General features: G+C 44.6%; 1 protein-coding gene across 2 annotated transcripts; it reads right to left on the bottom strand.

Moving 5' to 3' along the window:
- Positions 1-1,613: 1,613 nt before the first annotated feature.
- On the bottom strand, positions 1,614-8,002 carry LOC136752906 (prostaglandin E synthase 3). 2 transcript variants are annotated; one of them, XM_066708611.1, is made up of 8 exons: positions 7,789-7,996; positions 4,781-4,894; positions 4,375-4,444; positions 3,730-3,828; positions 3,399-3,488; positions 3,004-3,060; positions 2,282-2,309; positions 1,614-2,060 (listed from the first exon to the last, which is right to left on the bottom strand). In XM_066708611.1, coding segments are annotated over exons 1-8 (480 nt in total). In that variant the 5' UTR covers positions 7,791-7,996; the 3' UTR covers positions 1,614-2,040. The 2 variants fall into 2 exon arrangements, with proteins under 2 accessions (XP_066564708.1, XP_066564710.1); XM_066708613.1 differs by lacking the exon at positions 3,004-3,060 and having other exon boundaries at positions 7,789-8,002.
- Positions 8,003-23,413: the final 15,411 nt, after the last annotated feature.

The raw sequence follows: 23,413 nt of genomic DNA, 5'->3' as shown, positions 1-23,413 counted from the left end.
AGAAAGAACATTTAAACTTCATGGCAGACCCTTGTTCTCACATGGAAAGCTTTGGGAACTTACATCATTGCTTCCTCTGTGAAACAAGGAACTGGGCAGATATTACCCACTAGGTGCCACTATACACACAGTAAGCACTGCACCCACCGAAAGGTAGACAGGGGCCAACAAGTCAGTGTGCTCTTGAACGAAAAATGTGAGTGTGTGTATATACTATCTAGCACACTTGGCTGCGATCATCAGGTGGTATAATTGGTTAAGAAATTGCACATTTTGCAAAAAGCAGCAAAAAAGACTGACAAAGATGTGATAGGTATCTCCTTATATACAGTTTGTATATGTCAAACTTGATAAATAAATTATGTATATATATATATATATATATATATATATATATACACATACATACACACACACACACACAATGCATTTATAAGATAGCAGTTTCAATCGAGCATCACACAACCAGCATAGCTAAAAAAAGAGGGAGGCCACAGCTGAACAGCAAAACAAAAAAAAGATGAATCTCCACCAGCTGTACACAGAGAAACTGCAGACAGACATACAGAAATTAAATATGAGTCTTAGACAGTTTATTAGAAAGATGTAGACAATAAAAAAATTTCCCACGGCATTCAACATAAACTGAAGACTTTCAGCCTGCTGGCAGCTGACAGGTTGACATACATACTAGGAATAGTGTATTATCTTTTTTTTTTTTTTCTTCACTCTTGCATTTGTATTCTGACAGTGCAAATACAGTTTGGTCATCTACAATCGCTTTTTTTCTTCCGTTTCCGACTGAGAAGCAACAAAACGCACAGCTGGAACCCTTGGCGTCTCCACTTGGCGTGGAGGGAGGGTTAAACAAGCACCAAATGCACAGGCTTCTTTGTGCTGCACCTTATCTGGACATGTATTTTTTGTTTGTAATTTTCGCTTACATATGGAAGAAAGAAATCCACAATGTCCCAATTCCTGCTTCTCAATGCCGTATAAAACAATGAATGGGAGCGAATCACCACAAACAGCTTTGTTACTCTGTGGAGTAGATATCATATATACTGGACATGTTAAAGTGACGTCTGGAACGTGTACAGTTTTTAAAGCAGCAAAACTTAAACTGAATACTAAAAACAAGGGGGAGAATGGGGATTGTGGAAGAAAAACAACCCCCACCAAAAACAAAACAAACAAAATTAAAAACCACCACACTGGCACAAACAGATTAAGTATGAAAACCAGGCACCCTTAAGAACAAAGCAGAGCGGAAAATAAAACTACAGCCCCAGTATTTAAAATGCTGTATTTTATGATACTAACAAATGTTTATGAACATTACCTGCAACTGTAAAACACATTTAAGAAAACTGTTTTCTCTTATACTTCAGCTAAGACTCATTACATCAAAAGAATGGACAGAGGTTCTGCAGATCACCCCACAAACACCACTGACTGAAGGGGGGGCAGGACAACTTTATTGAAGTAGAAAAGAAAAGAGGTGTAATTCTTCACTGTTTAGCTTGCATTTGGTTTGTTGATCAGCAAAGGCCACTGACATTTCAATGAATACAGAGCCTCACTGATCTCCACAAAACATTAAAAAATAATAATTAAAAAAAAGTTTATTACTTTATTCAGGTTCAAACCTCTTTGCACATTTCTCACCACTGCCAGTTCTGATTTGATTTATTTTGGGTGTTTTTTTTTTTTTTAATTTAATAAATGACTAAACCTCACAACAGCATAAAGACTCAGTGAACAGTCCATGCACAACAGAACAGAAGAAAAATCAGCACTGTAGGATGTGTGCAGACTGGACAGTGCTGTGGTATGTATATCAACCCTCAGTGATGCATTTTTCTCAAATGGTTGTAAATGGCTTTAAAAAAAAATAATAATGGAAAAACAATGGTCTTATCGCATGGCTACCAACTCAAATCTAAACATGTTTTTCTTGTTTTTTGATTTCTTCTTTATTATTAACAGTTTTGTGATGATTCTTTCTTCCAACTGTATAAGGATTCCTATACTCCTTGTTTACTCCAAATCAGGCATTTCTGGGGAAAACACAAAAACAATTTGATTAGTACAGAAGACCCTTTTGTTCCAGGAAGTTACTTTAAACAGGCTCTTCTCCAGTCCAGTTAAAACTTCTCTTGCCCCCCCCCCCCCCACCACTGTGAAGTTCTACTTCACTTTAGTCTATCCAAGCACCTGCCCTCTACTGTACATTGTGAGACACGCACACACAAACAAAACTACAAGAGCAAGAACTTACTTTCATCATCGCTATCTGCCGATTCCTCCTGAGAGAGGGGGAGAGAACAGTGAAAGGTGAGAAGGTGATAAAAGGAACAGGTGAAACAAAAACTGGGCACACATCAGCAGAGTCCCCCTCAGCAGACTCAGCCACCTGGGCGGGGTGGAACACCCACAGAGTGTCAAATAACATGAGAAGGAATGAATGCATAAAGAGCGAGCACTTTGAGACAGATCTCGGTTGACGGCTCCCCGACTCATACATGCTAAACGCAGCAAAAGAAATAACAACTGAAGACTACAAAGAGGGGCTGATTGAATGGTGTCAGACTGTCCGGGGCATCGGCAGCAGCCGCTGCGCTGTCCTGCTGGTCTATTTCCAGCCCAGCTCGGAACACAGAGTCTAATCGGTACAAACACAGCAGGATGGGCCCACGGTGGAGAACCCGCTCAGCTCTGGAGCCGCCTAACATCACATTACCCTACACTACACGCTTCGGAAACAAACGTACAGAGTTGTTGCACTCTGAGATGTTCCAGTCGGCTCCGATTCGTGGTGATCTGGGCCTAAAACCCTGGCAGGAAGGGGCAGACCCCCAGGCCCCCCGCTGCAGGAGCCCAATAATGCAGATGTCCTCACTGGCATTCACTGTAGGGGTTGGCATTGTATGTTCAGTGAAGGCTGTTAGATTCTGAAATGTCCCCCCCCACCCCCGCCAACATAAAAAACATAAAACTTACATCTTCTGCCCCATCCACTTCTGGCAACTCATCCTCTCCACCCATGGTATTCATCATCTACAAACAGACAGAAGCTGTTTATTCCCATAAACACACAGTGCCATTCTCTTCAGTGGTACACTGGACCTGGTCTCACTTCTGAAGAGCCAGCTTGTTCTTCCAAGTATCCTGGCTTTATAATGGAGGTCCTGGCTCTAAAGCCAACAGTCCAGCCATGCCACTAAAGACGCAAAAATTAGCAGTGGCAGAAGGGCAATACTGTGGACATGTCCAACTGACCATTGTATCAAACCTGTTGTCAGCTGCAATAACGTGCAGCCCGGGGAGTTCAGTTAAGCTCTATTCTGAATCACACCTCATGTTTAATTTTGATTTATCACTCGTTACCCAGTTACCTCTGAGAAGCGGTCGAAGCTGGACAATTCCTCATCTGAATCATCCTCCCAGTCCTTCCAGTTATTGAAGTCAACACTGAGCCAGTTAAGCTATGAGACATGGGTAAAATGCAAAGATTCAAATAAGTGGAGCCAAGGTGACACACACAATCCCCAGCAAGGGCCCATCAAGGGTTGACTGCTTGATTCTAGCCAGTGACAGCAGTATTGGTGGTAGTAGGACAATAAAAAATACAAGTATACAATTGTAATCATGGACTCAAGCTGCCGCCCCGCACTGCAGTGGCCAAGCCAGCAATTTGGGATTGATTCTTTCATTAAGTTCACTAACCTTCGCCTTTTCTTTTGTTAACCGGGGCCATGACTTCCCAGAATCTGCTTTCCGTAAACAACACAAGACAGACCGATCTGTCCGTTTGTTTTTGGATTCCTGCATGCAAAAATATCACGAGAGGAAAAAAGTATCAGGCAAAGCAAACGACCCTTCTGTTGGATTCACTATGTGAAATCTGACTGTCATTTAATATATAGCAGTTTTCCACAGGTTGTTTAAGCACCTCAGTGCCGAGGTGCTATAATTTTCAATTGCATTATAAATATTGAACCAATGCGCTTACATTATCGAAATATCATTTTCAGTGTTTACATCAAGATTTTGAGACCTGGGCCACCATTTTGGTACGTACAAAGGCCGATGCCGAACAAATGCTTCCATTTGGCTGATGAGCAAATCACAATATCCAATTATACCCAAAGTTGCCGCCCCCAAGAGATGTTTGCGCTTACAGAAAATCCTGGGGAAGACTGTGTGTGTGTGTGTGTGTGTGTGTGTGTGTGTGTGTGTGTGTGTGATATATATATATATATATATATATATATATATATATATATATATAATAAATTAATCTGGTGCAAGAATAAGACTGGAGCATGAACTACACATTTATTCATGTACACAAGAGAAATGCAGACTCACATTTGGATCGATAGCTTCAAAAAGTTCGATTTCATTGTGATGTTTGATGTTATCTGTACCACCAAGACAACTGAACAAAAGAAAGAAAAAAAATATTAGCATATTTACTGAACAGGTCCTGAGACTCAAGTCAAAGCCACACACTGACAGAAGGTACATTAAAGAGTAACAGTACAGGCAGAGCAAGGTCCCAAGACTAATATACAAACTATATCACACACACAAGTGGAAGGAATTTCTTAAGGACATCACTGCAATTGTTTACATACAGAACCAAGAAAACAGAAAGCCAGCTGCACTGTGAGAGACATGCTGTTCCTGCAGTGGACTTATACCCCACTACAGATGCTGCTCAACAGTGGGTCGGTCAGGTCAGCAGTTTAAAAAGGCAAGACAGAAAGCTCACCTGAAACCAAGTTTGGATTTTTCAAATTTTACTTGGACGTCTTTGCTGTCTTCCACACAGAATTCGATAAAGACATAGTCCCTTCTGTCATACCACTTTGCACTAGCAGGCTGCCTGTGGAAAGAGAAACAAAAAAAAAACAGGAATGTGAAACTGCAGCTCCCATATGGTCCCACTCTATATATACACATACATATAAATGATACCATAATAATACCATTAATTCAGGCAAACTTCAAAAGCAGAGACTTCTGCAGAGCTGAGAGGAGATCGGACTCAAGCAAGTCCAAACTTAAGGAGTGGGTTGGAGAGGATGGACTGAGGCTCTTCCAGTTGAAATGCTCTAATTTAACTTTTTTCCCCTTTCAATTCAATCAATTGAACAGAAGCATTATACTATTTTAAGCCTCTTTCAGTTGGTGGCTTAACATGACCTGTTCATTCAAAGCTGCACTTCTACCTATAATGTAATCTGCAAAAGTGGGGGAGGTAGAAAAAGTAATTCAGCTTTATCTGATCAACTGAGTAACTGGGAAAGGGAATAAAAGGCAGATGCCGCTGTGGAGACTGGGAATTTGAAAGCCTCCAGTGTTGCTTAGAAGGTGCCCACCACTGACCTCTGCTCTGGCACCAGTGGAAATAGGTTTTGCATTCTCCTGTGCCCAGCAGTGTTCTGCGTGAATGTCCTGTTCTGAAAGGTGATTTTCAGGCTCTTTACCGATAAGCAGAATTGACTGAGCAAACTATTCTTTACAGGCAGAGATCAAAAAATAGAGCAGGAGCTCTGGTCAGCAGGCAGAAACCCAGCCTTAGCAAAAACCAGTGTCAGGCCAGGCCAAGACAAATCTGCATCTAATTCAGGGTCTGACCACCTTAAAATTCTGGTTGCCCAGCATGGCAGGTGCCTTGAAATTTTACCCCCCGATTTTCTTAAATCATTCAAATTCAGTCAATATAGATATGGCGATTATTAACTCCAACTCCTACCAAATATTCTGCATCTTTACTCAGAACTGCACGACAACAAACAGTGCTGATAGGAGACCTTGCACATTATATTACATTCTAGTTTCCTGTACATAATTCTCTTCCCATTATCAAAATATTGTGGCGTGGAATTGTGGAAAAGACACGCAGAATAAACCCATTACAAAATGAAAAAACTGCATCAGGAGCAGCGGACCAGCTCGAGTGTCGCTAGATTCGGTTTTGAAAATCGTAAGGGGGGTGGTGCGATGGGGTTGATTGTCGCAAACAAATGTTCTGTTAAGTAGGTGTGTCCAAGACTGGAAAGGGTGGTGAAATAAGAGTAGTGGACTATAATGAAGAATGTGTCGTTAGGGGGGGGTGTCTTGATTTTTACAAGCGGCAAACCAGTAAACACTGCAGTAAATCTCGCTAGCTGATCGGGGCGGCATCGTGTCTGTGCGCCTGCCCGTTTCATAGAAGGTTGCCGGGACTGGGAAGAACGCATCTAAACCCCGAGTGGTATAATAACCAATTTCACAACAGCCAAACGTGTATCGTTCCACGGAAACGTCCATATACCATCACACACCTGTACCTTGTAGTTTATATTAATTTTGTCCACGGTAAGTTTGATAAACTGATGCATGGCTTGTTCACTGGCGTATGTGCCAGGACTTGGTATTCAAAAGCCCGTTCCGTTATTAAGAGCATGTCACCTGGTTCCCCGTGGCTCTTTTTCGTGCTCAATGTTGACGAAGTGTCTCCTCGTTACTTTCCCAGCTACAGAGGACGCAATCTCACCATGTGACTGCTGCCATAGTGTAGACACAACATGTGTGTGGAGAGAGGCAGAGAATGAAACCATGCAATAACTGCACAAGCACGGTGCGGATGTGGTCCACTTTATTTTTAAGCGACATAGCATAGTTTACCGTCTACAGGAACATGTTATAATGGTGTACTTTACATATAATGGAATTTGTCCCCTTTGGTTGTCTGAACGTTCTCTTTTACCTGCATAGTCGGCTTAAGGCACAGATCAGCGCGTATGGATTTATTTAATATTAACATAATTCAGCGTTGTCCGATTACAGAATACCACTGAAGTGCTATTATAGATGCATATATAAAATAGAGCAGCCTGTCTAATCATGCATTGGTAAGAACATTGCAGCCACTTTCAAGCCCCGTGCATCTTGCAGTAGCCGGCTGGCCTACGCCTATGAAAAACTAAACCCTGATCAAGAGCTTTTTTTTTCTTTTTTTCACCCCCATTTGAACATTAAATCTGTCCCTCGGTGATTCACTGTGGGGGGGACACAGATTGGGGGGCTCGCTAAAACGCATGGCAATGCATTGAAAACCAACCTGCAGATTATTATTATAATTAATAGTAGTGTTCTTAAAATTACAAATGCACGGCGCACAGCCAACCCAGCAGCACAGTGACCACAACACAATCTCCCTAAACGGAATTAGGGCCCATTAATCCGTTGAACACGTCCCTGTTTCAGACGCCCCCCCCCCCCCCCGCCGCCAATCCCTCTGTGGTTCAGTACGAGCTCGTCCGGCAGGGTTGCTATTACAATGCCGGGTGTCTAGTGTAAATCTGCTGCGGCGCAGGGGTGATATTTAACCCCTTAGGTACAGGTACAGGACCCCCCACCCCCGGCCAAGGCTAAACACCTTAAATCAGCACCCGCTCCGACCCTGATGTTTTAGCACGGAGGAGAGCCCCTTCACAACAGTATGAATTGAGGCCTACACACGCTTGTGCAGCCTGGGCCTCTGTCCCGCCTCTCTGCCCGGGGGGGGGAGCGTGAGTGCAGGTTGTGTAAATTCACCGTCCACTATTCAATAACACGGCTCCCCCCAACACACACCCACTCTCTCACACACCCACTCAGAAAAACACATGCAGACAAAAAAATACATCAACCAAAAAACAAACCGTCACCAGAAACCGATGCGCCCATCAGCTCTATTCTCGTCCACTTTCCCCCTCTCTCTCTCTCTCTTTCTCTCCCTCCCCGACTTACATCTCGGTTCTCTCAAGTCAGGATGCTGCGTTTTCTGTGGGGTTGTGCCGTGCGTGTCTCCGCTGTGGGCCGTGTCTACCTGCCGTGTTTTTGAATGAACAGTGTGCGGTTGTGAGGGGGGTTAAAGCCCGGCGCCGCTCTCTCCACTCCTCGCGTGTCTCGCCTCCTCGTTCGCGCAGTGACGCAGCAGCAGCGCGCGCTCTAGACGTTTCTAGAGCTTCCACTGCCCTCCCGCGCACACGGGCCGCCATGATGACGGCGCCGCCACAGCGCCCGCCCCTTACCGCCGGGCGCCATGGCAACGGGGGGCGAAGTTTATAGAGTAAGGAGCACGCGGAGGTCGCCATTTTGGCTCTTTTTCGTCCCCTGCACCCATCGGGATTTGTTGTCACTAGTGTTTCTGCCCCTGAGCCCAAATGGAGTTGACTTTCTGTTTAGCGCTCGCCTCACAAGAGCATAGACATATAATAGAACAAGTGGACCATCCCTTGCCAGTGCAGCCGGGTGACATTCCGCCATCTTGGGTGAGAATAAACCCCCCATATGAAAGCGCTGTAACCATCATTAAGATGCAGTTACACGCAACGTTCTCGGATTTATAAGCTTCAATAAAAAGTGATATATATATATATAAAACTAAATAATGAATAGACAATGCAGGCATTGGAGTGTAATGGAACTTCACAATCCTATCATGTTATGTCTTGAAGTGTCCGGATTTTTGGCCACCTGTTGGTCACCCTAAATATGCATAAATACTTAATGTAATAACAGTTCCTTGAACATCACAATAACCAGTATATATTGCCAAAGTAACACATTGTTTTCAATCTAAAGATTAAACAGAATAATGAATCGCCAACTTTAAAGACAATAGGCCTATTTATTCAGTTTCCATCTCATCGAACAGCTGTAAGATCTTCAACCACTATAGGTACAATATCAGTTGGCGTGTGTGTAGAGTATTAAACCCCCTACTTATTAAATATTAAGCAATATGAGTCATTGTGTAGCCCTTTGCACTCCACTCACCTCAGCTCAAGACACCTAGGAGATGCTATAATGAAAATCACATACACACTTTTAAAAGTGTTGAAATTCTAACACCATCTCAGAGTTAATTTTCGAACACTTCAAGTGTTCAACATAAACACCAAAACAGTGCTAAGAGCACTGATCTCAGTGTTGAAACAGCATTTTAACAGTCAAAAATGTACTCTGTACCAGTATAAGCAACACTACATAGCAAAAAATCATTAGCAAATTTAACACTGTAGGTGTTAAAATCAACCCCTTTAAAGTATAGGCCTACATGCACGACCATCCAAAAACATTTTAAATTAACACTCATGCATTGTTGGGTTCCCAAAACTTCTAGCAATCCTTGTTTGTCCAGCACATCCCACAGATGCTCAATTGGATTGAGATCTGGGGAATTTGGAGGCCAAGTCAACACCTTGAACTTGTGATTCATCAGACCAGGCCACCTTCTTCCATTGCTCCGTGGTCCAGTTCTGTTGCTCACGTGCCCATTGTAGGCTCTTTCGGCAGTGGACAGGGGTCAGCATGGGCACCCTGACTGGTTTGCGGCTACGCAGCCCCATACGCAACAAACTGCGATGCACTGTGTGTTCTGACACCTTTCTATCAGAACCAGCTGTTGGATCGGACCACACGGGCCAGCCTTCGCTCCCCACGTGCATCAGTGAGCCTTGGCTGCCCGTGACCTTGTCACCAGTTCACCGCTTTTCCTTCCTTGGACCACTTTTGATAGGTACTGACCACTGCAGACCGGGAACACCCCACAAGAGCTGCAGTTTTGGAGATACTCTGACCCAGTCGTCTAGGCATCACAATTTGGCCCTTGTCAAAGTCGCTCAGATCCATATCCTTTCATCAACTTTGAGGACAAAATGTTCACTTGCTGCATAATATATCCCACCCACTGACACGTGCCATGATAATGAGATTATCAGTGTTATTCACTTCACCTGTCAGTGGTCATAATGTTATGGCTGATCGGTGTATATATACACATCTTAAAACATACTGTTTAATTTAATTAGTTTTACAATTCATACATACATACATACATACATACTAAGACAAGCAAACTAGTCATGCATATACCAGAGGGATATTCCAGAAAGCAGGATTAGCAAGTAATCGAGATCTGTTGAGCCAGAATTTGAGGAAATCATGAATTTGCTGTTCCACAAACCCAGATCAAAGTAATTCTATATCAGTAACTATGACAACTCATCCTCTGAAGCTAACCTGCTATCTGGCAGGTTAACTTGAGCTAAGCCTGACCAAGCACATATAAACATGGGTTGTCAACCAATCAGTCCCTTGGACATCATGGCCTGTCCGTTTGAAGAAAATCCAATTGACATAGGTGCGCACATTGTTCGACAAGCTTTGCGCCGTGAAGGAATTGTTAGATCTTGAATAGACGTCCTGTCGGATTCAGAGCTATATTTTTATGAGCGTTATCGTTTTTCTGCGCAGTCAATCGTTTATCTCAGCAATCTACTGAAGCCACACATTTCCAATGTCACAAAACGCGGATTTGCACTCACGCAGATACAGACACTGTGCACTGCCCTTAGATTTTTTGGCAGTGGAAGCTTTCTGTACAATATAGGCAAACACGTCGGAAAAGTCATGGTATGCGGCCATTAGAAGAGTGTGTGTTGCATTAAAGTGTTTTTTGCAAAAACAATTGCTTTCCCTGGCCACAAATCCCCGGATGCCATTACAGAGGAGTTCTACAGAATTGCAGGTATCGTACAGTTGCCTATGATCCATGTAGGCCACGGATTTCCACGGTCAATTTTGTCAATCTGAAATTGTGTATGCATAAATGATGAAACTCCAAATGGGATTGGGTGCAATGATGGAACCCATATTCCCATCAAAGCTCCCCCTGGGCCCAATGAGACTGATTTTGTGAATAGGAAATCCTTTCACAGCATTAATGTGCAGGTACCAATTGAGTCCTTTGTATGTTAACCCTGTCAAAGTTACACCTTGATTTCAAAATGTCATTTCACTCACAGCTTTTTCCTCCTCAGGTTAGATCATTTGTGACTCACAGCAGCTGATCACAAATGTGGAAGCCAAGTGGCCTGGGTCTGTGCATGATTCGCACATTTTCCGAGAGTCCACATTGTACCAGAGATTTCAGCAAGGTATATCTTGATAGTGACACATTGCTAATTTGAAACCAAGCAGTAGGTTTTCAATCCTACTTCTTGGACTGATATATGCAAAGTATTCTGCAACAGAATCAACCATATAGGCAGAGAACAGTAAAATGTATACAAATTGTGCAACCTATGGTAATTGTGTTCTGTGACAATATAGGGCACTTTATTGGATATCTGCTTGGGGATAGGGGGTACCACTGCTTGCCCTTTCTAATGACCCCATATCCTGACCCTGCTCCTGGAACCCAGATGCTCTTCAACACAGCCCATGCCAAGACAAGAGCCAGGGTGGAGATGACACTGGGCATTATGAAGTCCCGTTTTCACTGACTGCGTGGCCTCAGGGTCACACCAGAGAGGGCATGTGATATTACTATTGCTTGTGTGGTCCTCCATAACATTGCGGTAATAAGGAGAGAGAGGGCCCCCCCTGTTGCTCCATTGGCCCTTGATGATGACCCCATTGGCCACATCCAGGACCACACAGATGGCAGGGCTGTGCAAGACACTATTGCCAACAATTATTTTCAAGTGTAACCTTAATGTAAAAGATTCTGTTAATTTCCCCCACACACACAAATAAAAGTCTGTGCTGCATGATGCTTTGTGACAAAGACAGCTTGAGACTCTCAAGAAGGCACTTTTGTTTGTCATTGATTTGCTGCAAATTAAAGAACAAGGCATCATCAACTGGATGTCCTTTCACATTATTTCATACCATTGTAGAACAAGGTCCAGTGTTCTCACCTTTAACTGGTGCTCCAGTAAAGTGATCTCCAACTTCTTCAATTTGATATGCTCCATCTGTAGTTTCAATTTTTCAATTTCCATTTCCAGATGGTGCTGATATAACTGTTTGACATCCACCTGAAAGGGGATAAAAAACATAATTTTACAGGTTTCACTAAAGGCCATAAACATAGAAGGTTATTTTACTTGAGTCAGTTTTAAATTACATGGGCTACAAGCATACACATAAAATGCTGTAAAGCTAGACTTACTTTACTAACATCTCTTGAGGTGGAAGGCTCAGCAGAGGCAGAAGTTGCAGTGGTGGGAGGGACCATGTCCTGCTAAAGTACATGGAGGATATGGTTTTAGTATGTGGCCAAATCAATTCAGACTCAATGTTAAATAGTACCTCTAGAGGCCTCTCAGAACATTCAGAGACTGTGTCCTCATCATGCTCAACACAACAAGATTTTAAGTGTACATCTGCCATCCACATCTTACACAACTCCTCATTTAACTTAGTTTCATATACTGCAGAAATTACTTACAGGACGTTCAATGGGCCCTGGCTCCAACAGATTAATGGTGCTGTCAGTCACTACAGGAAGATGATGATGAATATGAAGATGAGGATGAGCAATTGCTAATAAATGTGATCAGCTTAGCCTTTACATAGGTGCTTGCGTCATGGGGGGCAGATGGCTCAGATACTTCCTGTTGGCTAATGAGTAAAAGCACATATAAGTATATTGAGCCTGACCATTTCAACACTTATACATCTGAATTGGTGTTGCTTAGGCAGCTGTGAAGGCAAATAAAGCGTTTATGACATTACCATTTTGAACAATGTTCTTATACTCTACTCTTATTTGGTGCCAAGTTCGCTTGACACCCCCAGGGTTGCAACTGAAAGAAAGTCACAAACATCAATCCATTTCAATATGCTATAGAAAATAGAAAACATAATTGTTGTAGGTAACAAGTTCAATTACATTCACAACACATTAATGAACTTGTTTTAAAACATTCTCCAAAAATCACACATTTTCGTTTTCAAGGGCTATTGCAATAATTATCTTGAAAGACACGTATTTCATTGAAGAACGTAGCATTCACTCTATCAGCAATTTCTTGCCAAGTCTGCTCTTGTTCTTTCGCTGTCGCTGCAGTATTACTTTTTTTGGAGAAGACGTGAATGTATTCATTATATGCTCTCATGATGGTTTCTTGCTCCCGAATTGAAAAGTAAGCGGCTTGCTGTTTCGTATCCATGATTAATCATTCATTTTGTGATCGACAGGTGATGGCTTCTTAAATGCTATGTGAAAGCGCCTAATTTCATTTTAACTTGATTACTTAAACTGGAATCAACCTTTGTGGAACCGAGAAATCCTCAACTGTCCTGTTTCACTCAATCAATTCAGAGTTCAGGCTATGGTTTAGGAAGCCACCTTTTTTGGAATAACCCCCAGTACTGCTCACTAGCAGAGAAATAGTTTTGGTAGGTGTTGACTCGAAGACATGGGGTTAACTTAGGATAGTAAAACTGGACAACACAAATATAAATATATTGGCGGGTAAAGACACATTTTACTCTCAAACAATAATGTATGTACAATAAGTAACATTTATAGAATAATTAAGAAAACAAAACACACTAAAACCACAATTATTCCAGAAATGTCCACAATGCATTGTGGGAAGTTAAGTTATTTAGTTTTACACCAGTACAGTGTTAATTCATCACTCTTTATTTTGACACCAAGTATTAACACTGACTCTCAAGATGGTTTAACTCTCAGTGGTAATTTCACCCAAAGAGTGCTGAAACAACATTGATTTTTAACACTAATTTTAACACTATAAATTGTGCTGTATATTTGTGATCAATAAAGATACCTATTATTCAAATGCCTTTTGAGGATTTAAATAAATTACACTAGTATTTGTGTACCTGTATCGATATCTGTTCTGACCATTTAATTAAAAGTATCTGAAGATACTTCGCACATGTGACAGTACTTTTTGCATGTGATAGCTTGTAATCGAAGTAATACTATTAGTATAATAAGGGTTCAGGAGTAACGGAATACAAGTAGCGGCGTTACGTAATCACATTACTTGTATTTCCGTTACGTTGCTCCTGTCAGACGAGTATTCTGATTACCGATACTTTTTTAAAGAGTCACAGATGACTGATTACGTCTACATACTGCAGCGATGTCGAGAGAGAACAGGGCTCGAGTCCTGAGTCGCTACAATAATTTACATTCAAGTGTACAAGTGTAAGGGGATCCGAAGGGGCCCGTGTGTAGTTTTTGTGCACCATTGATTTTACTTACGCTCTCTCGCCAAAGAGCGGCTGATTCGGCGCCATTGTACAACAACCCGTAACACACAGCTCTGCAACTGCGGCCGTGTGGCAACACTGTGTGTGAGCAGGGATTGAACTCGTGGAAGTGCTGCAATTGAAAAGAAAGAAGATGGAACAAATATTCAAGTGCTAACAAGGTGTGCCTATGGGGCAACGCAGGGCGTCGCTAGACTTCAGGTTGTAGAAGTGCTACGAAACGCGGGGGGGTTATGACGGTGTTGTTATCGATAGTTTGTATTTGCAGTAATAAGTTATCCTATCTCAATTTAAGACACATCCACGTACATAACAAATAGTGCATCCTGTGCATCCTAGCTGGTTCTGTGATCTTAACAATGAAATAATAAAATACCAAAAAAACAACATACAACGTGTTTATAGCCTAAAACAAAACAAATCGCCAAGTGAATGAACTCGTCCTGAGCCGCGGCGTGCTGTGCCGTACGTGCTCTTCAACAGGGGGTGCGTCAAACCTTCACACTTTTACAAACCGATAGATATCACTTAAAATCAGGTAAGACGTCAGAAAGGTGTTCATTGTATAAACAAGACGCATAACATCCCTCAGTTGTTGATACTTCAAAATAACCCCGTAATTGCATTGATTTCAAACTGTTTTCGGTGCTGGTGAATTGAAACCGGCGATAACAATAACATGGATAACAATGCATGGCGTTTAAGCCCCTTCATTAAAACAAGATGCTTGATCCGCGTATCTTCACAGCGAGAACAAAATAAACTGTAGTCTTTATAAGTATTAAACGTACTTACAATTTACAGACAAGGTACCTATTGAAGTTTTCAAGAAAATGTGTTTCACGATATCAGTGATTAGCAGGAAACTGAAACCAACTCCTGCATTAAAATGACTGAACGTGATACACCTTCTTTGACATGAACACATTATTGATATGTCTGATTTAGCCATGTCGGTTTGTAAAAAATGTAAGGGTATCAAGATCAGGCCCGGCGCTGGGGGTGGGGGCAAAATGGGGTAATGCCTCCTCTGTTGGATTATTGTGCCCCCTCACATTTTATTTTGATCAGGTTATTAACTGTCCATGTAGAAATGTCTTACGGTAATGTGCATTCTTGTTACAAAACTGACGTGCATTGCCGCTCATTGTGGAATTTTACACCCCCCACTTCGCCGGCACCATCAACCCCCCCAGCCCCCCTGCTTTTGCTTTTAATAAAGAAAAAAATAATTCCAAAAGTAATCTAAAAGTATTCTCATTACGTTACTAACTTGGAGTAATGTATTGGATTAGGTTACAGATTATTTTGGAACAAACTCCCCAGCGATGTGGTTGAAGCTGAAAGTTTGGGAACATTTAAAAATAGACTGGATAGGATCCTTGGATCACTTAGATATTAATGGACACCAAACGAGCACGATGGGGCGAATGGCCTCCTCTCGTTTGTAAACTTTCTTATGTTCTTATGCTCTTATTTTCAAAACAAGGTAATCAGTATTCTGTAACGGAATACTTTTTAAAAGTAACCCTCCCAACCCTGAGTATAATTTAGGAGTAGTATGTATCAGTAATATTTTGTAAAAGTAACCCAGCAGGCACTCGACGTAATTTCAACGTTGTTTTGTGATTGAAATCTAGTTGCAACGTGGATCAACAAGAATCAACTGCTATTCAACGTGGATTTGGCAACGAGTCATCAACGTCGAAATACACGTTGCTTTCAGGTTGAATAGACGCCGTGACAGTCAAAACAATCAAACAGACCCCAGATAACAAACACAATATCCTCTCAAACAAATGTATTTCCCCAGTCAGTACTTTTTTCATGGGTGTATTTTGTGTGACATAGTAAAAAATGGACCCCGCTCCCGTCCTGTGGCCGCCTCCCAGACCTCCGGACCCTGCTCCCTTCTTGGAGCCGCCTCCCTGACCTCTGGACTTTTGTTTTGCCCCTACCTCTGTGCCTGCTCCTCGGTCCCGTGTCCGTCCCCGTTCGGCTGCGCCGAGTGTGGAGGGGGGGTACTGTCATGGTCCCCTAGCGCTCCCCCTCTATCCCCACTAGGGGCCGCCATTTCCCTGCCTTCTCCCTGCTCTCGTCACTCTCTCTATTAACATTCCGGTCACCCATGTGCACTTCTGTTCCATCCCTCTGTTCCTATTCGCCCTGCACCTCCCGAGCCTGGTTCCTGCTTCCCTTTATAATCCCCTCACTTCCCTCTGTCGGGGCGAAGTTTTGCCAGTCCCTACTGCAATTCCGAGCTGTTCCCACAACCATGTCTTCGCCCAGCCTTTGTTTGCCCTGCATTGCCGTTTTCTGACCCACGCCTGTCCGACCATCCCGCGATCCATCACTGCACTTGGGTCCCCTGTTCCCGGACCCCCGAGGTTAAACGTGACACTGTCTTTCTTCTAAGATATGACAATAAAGTAATTTTTCATTGTAGGTTCATCCTGTGTTTTTTCCTCTACTGTTTTTGTATAGTTAACACCAAGAAAGTGTATTTTATGTTGTTTTCCTTTTTTCTCCCCCCAGATTAACGCTATCATCACTCACTCTCTGTCTTTCTGTGGTTTTTTGCATTTGCTGATTAAATTGATGTTGAAGGAATTATGACAATTCGACGTGGATTCCATTTGCAAATGCAACCAATTTGCAACTAAATTTCAATGTTGTATACATTAGATTACATTAGAAACAACGTTGTTTCAACGTCATATTTCAATGTTGAATATACATTGAAAATTTATTGGATTTGCAAATGGAATCGACGTTGAATTTTCAAGTGAATCAACGTTGATGATTCAACGTCGATTCCATTTGCAAATACAACCAATTTTCAATGAAGTTTCAACGTTACCTATCTAACGTCGAATCAACGTAGATTATTCCAAGTTGATTCACAATTGAAAATTAAATGAAGTTCCCCCCCAGCCTGCACTGAGGCTATAAAAAGCAGTCGCCAGGACTGTTATGTGTGTCCTGTTGTACCAGTCACTCGTTGTTATCCTTCCTCGAACCGGGGCAAAAGCACAGAGCCGGCTGGGACAGCCCCGCTGCCATAGGTGGACAGCGAACACACCCCAGCCGCTCCAGAGAAGGGACCCCGGGGTGGATAGCGTAACACTCCCCCCAGAAAGACATGGCTGGCGAGGTACAATGGGTCGGTGGCTTGAGAGACATACCTGGCCCAGTTTGAAGTAGTTGCCTGGGCCAACAGTTGGGGATCCGAGCAGCGGGCAGAAGAGCTAGCGCTCCAGGCACTCAGAGACATCGCACCACAGAGACGGCTTAACTTTAAGGAGCTGTCGGCGGCCCTGGAAAGACGTTTTGGGGAGGGTGGGACAGCCGAGAAATACCGTGACCAGCTAACAGCGCGACAGCGACACCTCAACGAGAACCTGGGAGCCTTCGCTGCCGACATTGATTTCCCCACAGCAGTGCAGGAGGAACTGGCGCTGCAAGCTTTCACCAGGGGACTGACACCCGATGCTCTGAGGCACCAGGTCCTGATCGGCAGACCACGCGACCTAGACACAGTGCTGGATTCTGCCTGGCACTTGGACTTGGTGTTCGGACTAAGCCGGGCTACACCGCAATGCTGACGCCCTGTCCCGCTGCCCCTGCGAGAAACGAGATTGCAGGTACTGTGCACGCTTGGAAGGGAGGGCAGAGAACCAGGCAGTGGAGGTCCGGGGAGCTGGGGCGGCTGGGGCAGAACCTCCCCAGGACCGGGGTGAGTTCGGTGCTGCCCAGCGGAATGACCCAGTGCTGACACAGGTGTGTGAGTGGCTCAACATTGGCAACCGGCCAGCCTGGAGCCAGGTATCGGTGTCCAGCCCAGAGCTCAAGGCTCTTTATTCTCAATGGGGCTGCCTGGAGCTGCGGGAAGGGCTGCTGTACAGAGCATGGCGCGATCCAGGACGTGACCTGACCCGCTGGCAGTTACTGGTACCCCGGTCCCTCCACAAGGACGTGCTGCACCAGGTCCATGGGGCGGTGGGCTCCGGGCACTTCGGGGTGAGCAAGACACTGCAGCGTCTCCAGCAGCGCTTCTACTGGGCTGGCTGTCGCACTGACGTGGAGCTGCATGTGCGTTGCTGCGATCTGTGCACTGCAAAGAAAGGACTGCTGGACCGCTCCCACGCCCCCTTGCAACAGTATCAGGTGGGGGTGCCGATGGAGCGGGTGGGGGTGGACATTCTGGGCCCATTCCCCGTCACTGACGCTGGCAACCACTACGTCCTTGTGGCCATGGACTACTTCACTAAGTGGCCAGAGGCGTACGCGGTGCCTGACCAGTGCACCACCACTGTAGCTGACTGCCTGGTGGAGAGGATGTTCTGCCGTTTCGAGGCCTCAGAAGAGCTCCACAGCGACCAGGGGCGGAACTTTGAGGCCAGGATGTTCCAGAAGGTCTGCCACCGGCTCGGGGTACACAAGACATGCACAACCCCCCTGCATCCTCAGAGCGACGGACTGGTAGAGCGCTTTAACCACACACTGGCCACCCAGCTCGCTATCCTCACTGCCGCGCACCAATGAAACTGGGACCACCACCTGCACGGGGTGCACTCCGGCAGCCCTAATGTTCGGGAGAGAATTGCACACCACGGTGGAACTGGTCTATGGCCGGCCCCCGGAGCCAGAGATCCTTGGGGAGGCAGGACCAGAGTACCTCCACCAGCTCCGCCAGCGTCTGGAGTCCATTCGGGAGCAGCAGTCAGCAGCAGGGTCCAGGCAGAAGTTAGCATACGACACCCACTGCCGGGGGCGCTCCTTTCGAGAGGGGGAGCAGGTGTGGGTCTACAGCCCCCGGCAGAGGAAGGGACTGAGCCCCAAGTTGGCTAGCACCTGAGAAGCACCGTTCACTGTGCTCGGGCAACTCTCTGACGTTGTCTACCAGGTAAGGTTGCAGACACGTAATCAGGTGGTGGTGCTAGCGCCATGTCTTTGATTTGTATGTGTTGCACCGCAGCTACCTCTCTCCCCTCCCCTGCTTTCCCTGCTATTCTGTCTCGGGCGCTCATTGGTCGGGCCTGGACCAATGGTAGCACACTCCGGAGAGAGGCCGTGATTGGTCCGCTTGAAGTTCCCCCCCCCCAACCTGCACTGAGGCTTTAAAAAGCCGTTGCCAGGACTGTTATATGTGTGTCCCTGAGTTCCTGCAATAAAGTCCTGTTGTACCAGTCGCTCGTCGTTATCCTTTCACAGCTGCTAGAAAACCAAAACCGCTACAGTATTTAATGTGCATTTCAATACTTGGTTGCAAATCCTTTGCAGTCAATGACTGCCTGAAGTCTGGAACCCATAGACATCACCAGATGCTGGGTTTCTTCCCTGGTGATGCTCTGTAAGGCCTGTACTGCAGCTGTCTTTAGTTCCTGCTTGTTCTTGGGGTATTTTGCCTTCAGCAAGTGAAATGCTGCTCAATTGGATTCAGGTCAGGTGACTGACTTGGCCATTGCAGAACATTCCACTTCTTCGCCTTAAAGAAGTCTTGGGTTGCTTTCGCAGTATGCTTCCGATCATTGTCCATCTGCACTGTGAACCGCCGTCCAATGGGTTTTGAAGCATTTGGCTGAATCTGAGCAGATAGTATAATCCTAAAAACTTCAGAATTCATCCTGCTGCTTTTGTCAGCAGTCACATCATCAATAAATACAAGGGAACCAGTTCCCTTGGCAGCCATACATGCCCATGTCATAACATGCTTCAACGATGAGGTGGTATGCTTTGGATCATGAGCAGTTCCTTCCCTTCTCCATACTCTTCTCTTCCCATCGTTCTGGTACAAGTTGATCTTTGTCTCATCTGTCCATAGGACATTTCTTCCAGAACTGTACAGGGTTCTTTAGATATTTGTTGGCAAACTCTAATCTGGTCTTCCTGTTTTTGGGGCTTACCAGTGGTTTACATATTGTGGTAAACCCTCTGTATTTACCCTCTGTACCCTCTGGTGAAGTCTTCTCTTGATTGTTGACTTTGACAGAGATACGCCTACCTCCTGGAGGGAGGCCAACTGTTGTGAAGGGGTTTTTCTTCACCAGGGAAAGAATTCTTCTGTCATCCACCACAGTTGTTTTCCATGGTCTTCCAGGCCTTTTGGTGTGCCTGAGCTTACCAGTGCGTTCTTTCATTTTAAGAAGGTACCAAATAGTTGATTTGGCCACACCTAATGTTTTTGCTATCTCTCTGATCGGTTTGGTTTGGTTTGGTTTGGTTTTGTTTTGTTTTTCAGCCTAATGATGGCTTGCTTCACTTGCATTGGCAGCTCTTTGGACTTCATATTGAGGGTTAACAGCAACAGATTCCAAATGCAAATGCCACACTTGAAATCAAATCTAGACCTTGTATCTGCTTATCTGTAATTGAACTAAAGAGGGAATAACACACACCTGGCCATGGAACAACTGAGACAGCTGAGCAGCCAATTGTCCAGTTACTTTTGAGACCCTAAAATCAGGGGGTACCAGATATTAAAATGGGTGTAATTCCTACACCGTTCACCAAATTTGGATGTAACTACCCTCAAATTAAAAATGAAAATCTACACTTAAAGCATATCTTCATTGTTTCCTTTCAGATCCATTGTGGTGGCGTACAGAGCCAAAATGATGACAATTGTGTCACTGTCCAAATATTTATGGCCCTAACTGTATGAGATACACATGGGCCTTGTGTTCTTGCCGACCACCCTAGGTCATAGGAACTGCTAACTCCCTCAACCAGTTCATAGTTGTTAACATGATTAGAGTCAACATGTGTGAATCATGTGAGCAGCCTTGATCTGTGCATCAGTGACAGTGTGTGACAGTGTGTGACAATGCAGCAGTTACGCAGTTCCCTACTGTTATGTAAGTATTGTAGGGAATGGACAAAAGCACTGAAGCCTACATGCTTGTACTGTTTCATCTGTCTAGCACAGAAGCCGTGGGAGGAGTTAGTAATTGTGGAAACTGAATAATAATATCAATAGTAATAATAATGTGAATCTGTATAGTGCTTTAGGACCATTTATTAGTTAATATTACTATTAGATACATATATGTGTAGGCCTATATGGCTTAGGATCGTAAAAGGAAATCGCTGTGCAGCCTGATAATACAAACAAATAACAATAAACTTGTACAAGCCGTGGGAAAATGGAAAAAGGAGAAATATTTATATAAATGCTGCCTACTAGTGGAAGAGATGTGAATGACTGTGACCAGGCACCTGGGGAGTTTACAGCATGTCAGCAGAGTTTCAGATTAGCATCTACTCTACTGGAGCCTGAAGAGCTGCACCTGGGACAGAGCGCACAGGAGGGCATGAGAGCAGGTGGGCACACAACTCTGAAGGACTGACAACAGGAGTGCCTTTATTATTCAGATCTGCCTCCCTGGTGTTGGAAACCCAAATGAACCTTCATCTTAATGGCAGTTTCTGATATTTCACTTTTAAACTCCATGCAGCAGCGGCCATGTGACTCGAGTGCTTGCAGTAATGAACCCCGGTCCTCCCAGCCTCTGTCTCTGTGCATCACTGTCATTCTCCACTGCCTGCCCCTATCTCAGCCCTCTACCTATTATTATTATGATTATTGTTCATGTCTTAGCAGACGCCCTTATCCAGGGCAACTTACAAAATATATGCGCAATACAAAGTGCAAAAATATAGTGCAGTTCAAGGCATAAAACATTACCAATTCCAATTTACATAATACAGAGCAATTCAGAGCAATTCAAAGCATAATACATTTTACAAATTCCAATTTACACAAGTGTATACAATATATGAGGTCTTACATCCTGGATTGTAAAAGCTGAGTGCAGACAAGATGTTAGGTCACAGTCCGCAGTCACCTGGAGGGTATGTATGGGGAGATGAGAGTCTGAAGGTAGCCTAGTGCAGTGTGGTTGAGACAGCGGTAGGAGAGGGTTAATGTCTTGAACTGGATGCGTGCCGGTATCGGGAGCCAGTGGAGGGAGCGGAGCAGTGGAGTAGCGTGTGCAAATCGGGGGAAGAGAGAATACCAGACGAGCCGCAGAGTTCTGAATGAGCTGGAGTGGCGGGTAGTAGTTGCAGGCAGGCCGGCCAGGAGGGAGTTGCAGTAGTCCAGGTGGGAGAGGACCAGTGACTGGACAAGTAGCTGAGTCAAGTAGTTGGTGAGGAAGGGTCAGATTCGGCGTATGTTGCTCAGGAAGAATCTGCAATTGCGTGTCAGCGTGATGATGTGCTGAGTGTAGGAGAGCGCGGGATCGAGGGTGACTCCTTGCTTCTTAGCTGAAGGAGGGTTGTAGATTTTAAGGGGATTAAGAGAGAGAGAGATCAACAGATGAAGGGGGAAAAAAACGAGGAGACCCGATTTGGAGAGGTTGAGGTGGTGTGAGTGCTTCCAGGGGGAGATAGCAGAAAAACAGGAAGAGATGGGAGAGGGGATGAGAGCATCAGAAGAGGAAAAAGACTGGAAGATCTGGGCATCATCTGCATAGAAGTGGTAGGAGAAACCATGGGATGCAATGGGGGCCCAGGGAGCGACTTGATAGGTCCGGACGCTGAGGTAGGAGGAGAACCAGGCGAGAGCAGTTACAGAGATTTCAAGGTCAGCAAAGCAGCAGATGAGGATGGAGTGATCGACAGTGTCAAATGCTGCGGAGAGATCGAGGAGGATGAGGACTGAGGAGAGGGAGGCCAGCTGAGGGAGTCAGTGACTGCCAGGAGGGCAGTCTCAGTGGAGTGAGCTGTGCGGAAGCTGGATTGCAGCGGATCCAGGAGTGAGTGATGGGAAAGAAATGCAGAGCTGACAGTGGACAGCACGCTCGAGGGTCTTTGAAAGGAAGGGTATCAGCATTTGGAGACTTCAGTAAATTTAAATGTGAAGTACTAGGTAGTTCAGAACTCCTACATCCTTTTGCCTCAGCTGGTTGAAAAACTCTTACACCTTAAATGGACACTAGTCTCTACAAATTGTTATTTTTTCCTCCACCCCATCACACTGATCTTGTACAGCTCCCATTCACCACAACGCTTTGTCTAATACCAGAATTTTAATGGAAACCCCATCCTACCTCCCGGTTGTGCTGCAGTGCCAGAGCGTTTGGATTTTTGTTCTCATTTGAGTCAAATTACTGAAATATGAATAAATGTCTTCGCTGACTGCCCGCTAAACAACTGGAGCCAACCTGGAGCAAACCAAAACAAACGGCACCCATCACAGGCTGGTCGGCTCCAGGACCTCAGAGCTCAGATCTTAGCTAGCAATGGTTGTGGAGGGAGAGGTGAAGAGGATGGGGTTTAGTCACTTTTTTTTTTTTTTATAAACAATGAAAATCAGAGAAAACAAGGG

Source organism: Amia ocellicauda, chromosome 7, assembly GCF_036373705.1.
Source record: "Amia ocellicauda isolate fAmiCal2 chromosome 7, fAmiCal2.hap1, whole genome shotgun sequence".
NCBI classification, from domain to species: Eukaryota; Metazoa; Chordata; class Actinopteri; order Amiiformes; family Amiidae; genus Amia; species Amia ocellicauda.
Note: the sequence above shows the minus strand (reverse complement) of the source record. Positions and strands in the feature narration are given on the sequence as shown.